This window comes from Phoxinus phoxinus (genome assembly GCF_949152265.1).
Source record: "Phoxinus phoxinus genome assembly, chromosome: 1".
NCBI lineage: Eukaryota > Metazoa > Chordata > Actinopteri > Cypriniformes > Leuciscidae > Phoxinus > Phoxinus phoxinus.
In genome coordinates this window covers 6,086,525-6,090,385 of record NC_136876.1, presented here as the reverse complement: position 1 = coordinate 6,090,385, position 3,861 = coordinate 6,086,525, and the positions used below count along the sequence as shown (strand labels likewise).

Here is a 3,861-nt window from a genome sequence, read left to right as displayed (position 1 = left end):
GCGAAAGTATTAAATTGTTTATTTAAAAAAGAAAATCTTGTCTTATATGACAATATGCATTGTTTTAGTTGAAAATGCTGTTGAAGGCTGAATGAAGGATGTTTTTACTGTTTTATGGTCTCATTGAGGGACTTTGAACAAAAATAACTGAGTTACAATAGGCTGTTTTAACAGGAAGCAAAGGTGAAATTCCTGTACTGTAATTATAGTTAATGACACATTCACAAATTTAGTTTGTATTAAATAAACTGTTTTAATAAAATTGTCAAAGTGTTTCAAACAATACACCATTCAAATATAACAAAAAGAATTGTTGAAAACTAGTGCACTTGAACATCACACTGTATTTAACTCAGGGAATGCCTGTTATTATCTTAAATTATCAACAACAAAAAAGTGCACTTGCACACGTTTAACTCTACAGGCAATATCTTATCTTGTAGTAACAATATATATATATATATATAAACTACACCAAGTCTTGCACATTTAACTCTTCAGGTAATACCTGTTTTTACCTGTAAATGACAAATGTCATTTTGCATTATAAAATAAAGTGCAAAAACACTTTTCAAAAAAAAAGAAACGTTTTAAACCAAAGTGCAGCGAAAAGACAAAAAAAGATACACAAGTAACAATATGCAACTTAGTCATTTGACTCTCTCTTTGGTGGGTTTTCAGGGTAGGTTTGCGTTCAGAAAAGCAATCTGCCTAACTTTGTTCGGGCTCAGTCTGCTCCTTCTATCTGATATAATCTGCCCTGTTTTGGAGAAAATTATTTCAGAAGGCACAGACGTAGCTACAAGTCTTCTTTTCATCACGGCAGTCAATCCTTCATAAACGGCCTGCCTTGCTTTCCACCAGGCCAGTGGGTTTTCAGTTCTCGGGATTAAGGTCTCTGCGAGATACCCTCTCATTGCGGTTACTGCGGCGGATGATGGGTTGCTGATGCTGACTGCATCAGCCGCTCTCTCGTCAAAATCCTCCCAGACTGAAGATGTCGGTTCAGATGGAGGAGGAGGAGCTGGGAGGGTTGTGCGCTCAGCTTGAGTTTGCTCGTCACTGGACCAAACCCTTGCAGCAGCTGCAGTAATACTTTTTGCAGCTTCATCTGCAGCTGCTGGATCACGAAAGGCCCTTTGCTTAAATCTGGGGTCAAGCAGGGTAGCCTCAGAAAGCAGACGAACTTGCTCTATGTTGTGGAAACGATTTTGCATCTCCTCAGCCAGTGAGCACATCATTGAAAGAACTGGGGCATGTTTAAACACTGCACCCCGCAATCGCTGGACAACTTTTTGCAGGTCCCTTGCAATCAAAATGACCTTGGATGCAGTCACAAATCTGTTTCAATAAAAACAAAAAAGAACTAAGTCAGTCAGATCTAATAATGTATTATTGTTTATGAGAAAAAAAAGAGGATTGAAATATGACAAAATCATTCACTTATTTAAAAAAAAAAATTTCACAAAGTCGTTATGTTAAAGTAAATTATACATACCTTTCACCACTAATTTCAACAGTGACTTCTTCAAAGGGCTTCAAAATCTCACAAACATCCTTAATCATGTCCCATTCGTCAAGTGTCAGGGTTGGAAGGCTGGGGTTTACCAGTGCAATTGTAGCAATGATTGCTTCCTTTTCAAGGCCCATTTGTTTTTGTGTTGCCTTTAGTCTTTCTGTTGCAACAGTGCTTCTGTTGACATACTCAACAACACTCTTGACTTTTGTCACTGTCCCTTGAATGTGTTTTAAGCTTTCCCTCACAATCAGGTTCAATGTATGGGCAAAGCATGGGAAGTGCTTCCATTCGGCTTTCCGGACAGCTGCTTTCATGTTGCTGGCATTGTCAGTTACACAAGCAACCACTTTGTTTGTAATTCCCCACTCATCACATATCTTTTTAAGTTCGGCTGCCAGGTTGTCAGCAGTATGTCGATCAGTGAATGAAAAGCAGTCAAGAAGGGGTGATGAAAGAATAAAATCGTCATTGATAAAATGACAAGTGACTGCCATAAAACTTGTAGTTGTCCGTGACGTCCAGGTATCAGTTGTCAGACACACAGCAGAGGCATTACTGACTTTCACCTTCACCTCTTCTTTAATTTTGCTGTAGAGCTGTGGCATCAGAGTGTTTGAAATAGTCTTTCGGTTTGGTAAAATGTATGATGGATCAATTGCCTTCAAAAATCTCCTAAATCCAGTGTCACTGACGATTGAAAAAGGTTGAAAATCCATAGCAATCATTTTAACTAACTCCTAATCCAATTTGCTTTGTTTGACAGGGCCAATAGGTGTTCTCACAAAGCTTGTCATCTGACTTTGTCTTGTCCTTTGGACATTGGTGCCAGATGAAGATGCAGAGGCAGTAACAGAGGAGACAGCAGCCGTAGAAGCACTACTGCCTGATTCTGATCCAGATTCTGTTGATTCTTGCCTAACTTGCACAAGCAATGCAGCTGGTTGTTTTGTCTGAAGATGTCTTCTGAAATTTGAAGTTGTTCCTCCTTGACCCAAACAAAATATTGTTGCAAAGCTTGCACTTTGCCTTCTGGGGTCCAGCCTCATCAAAGTGAAGCCAAATACTGCTCCTCTTTCTGGAGGTCATTTTCAAAAATTCTCTTTCTACCTGTCTCTGCCTTATTGTTTTCAGGGCTTTCCTGTAGCTCAGTGGTAAGAGCATTGCGTTAACAACGCAAGGCATTTGTAGAAAGTCTTTAAAATACAGTGGCAATACAACTAATTTGTACAAGCATATGAAAAATCACGGACCAGAAAATGCAGAGCTGCAGAAACGGAGAGAGGAGGAGAAAAATCCCCCTACCCCACCCCCTGGCCCCGACAGACCCGCGACTCAGAGGCAGAAGTCACTGCCAGAGGCATTTCAGTTTGGCAGAGAATATCCAGGTAGATAAGAGTGATGAAAGACATATTTTAGTCATCTTCAGCATTAGTTAATAATAATTAACAACTGGTCGTTTGTTACTTTAGTCAACTTAAGAATTATGCTAAGACCTAGAAGTAATACATTAATTCCATTGAAGTGTGTTATTTAAATGAATACATTTACTGGAACTGAAACAAATATACTGAATATAATGTAGGTCATATTTAATATTTGAATATAATTACCCTTTTTGTGTTAGCTGTGAAAGGGATACTAGTTTCTATATTTAAACTACACGTAGATGTGCACCAGACTTAATTATTTTTATTATTTATTATTTAATCAATAGCTGATTCTCCAAGAGCAGTGGATATTACAAGGCGCCAATCAGAAATGATTGTGAAGGACCTGCAGCCTCTTTCCATAGTGGAAGATGTCGGCTTCAGGAATTTTGTAAAGACACTTGAGCCACGGTACAAAATTCCAAGTAGGAAAACTCTGATGGAGGGGAAACTACCTGCACTTTATGAAGAGTGCTCCTCTAAGGCCAGAAAGGCATTAAGCAGTGTGGACAATGTTGTGCTGACAACTGACATGTGGACATCAAGAGCGACAGAGGCATATTTAACAGTCTCATGCCACATCATAGATGAAAACTGGCAAATGCTGGCATACGTGCTTGAAACGTGCTCTGTTTCTGGACAACACACTGCAGACAATATTTGTTCGCAGTTAACCAGAATTGCGGAAGAAAGGAGCATTTCAGAAAAGATTCAGGCTATAGTAACAGACAATGGCGCCAACATGGTTGCTGCTGTGCGTAAAGCTGGTTGGTCACACTACCCATGTTTCGCACACACTTTAAATTTGGTGGTGAAAGACTCTCTCAAGGCTCACCCTGACATACTAGAACTCCAGAAGAGAAGTAGTGCTATAGTTACTTTCTTTCACCACAGCACTAGAGCTGCAGACAAGCT

At 39.5% G+C, this 3,861-nt stretch overlaps 1 protein-coding gene across 1 annotated transcript; it reads right to left on the bottom strand.

Moving 5' to 3' along the window:
* Positions 1-256: 256 nt before the first annotated feature.
* On the bottom strand, positions 257-2,805 carry LOC306986336 (E3 SUMO-protein ligase ZBED1-like). The gene is made up of 2 exons (XM_079589477.1): positions 1,499-2,805; positions 257-1,341 (listed from the first exon to the last, which is right to left on the bottom strand). Exons 1-2 carry the CDS (start codon positions 2,242-2,244, stop codon positions 678-680), a joined length of 1,410 nt encoding a protein of 469 aa, XP_079445603.1. The 5' UTR covers positions 2,245-2,805; the 3' UTR covers positions 257-677.
* Positions 2,806-3,861: the final 1,056 nt, after the last annotated feature.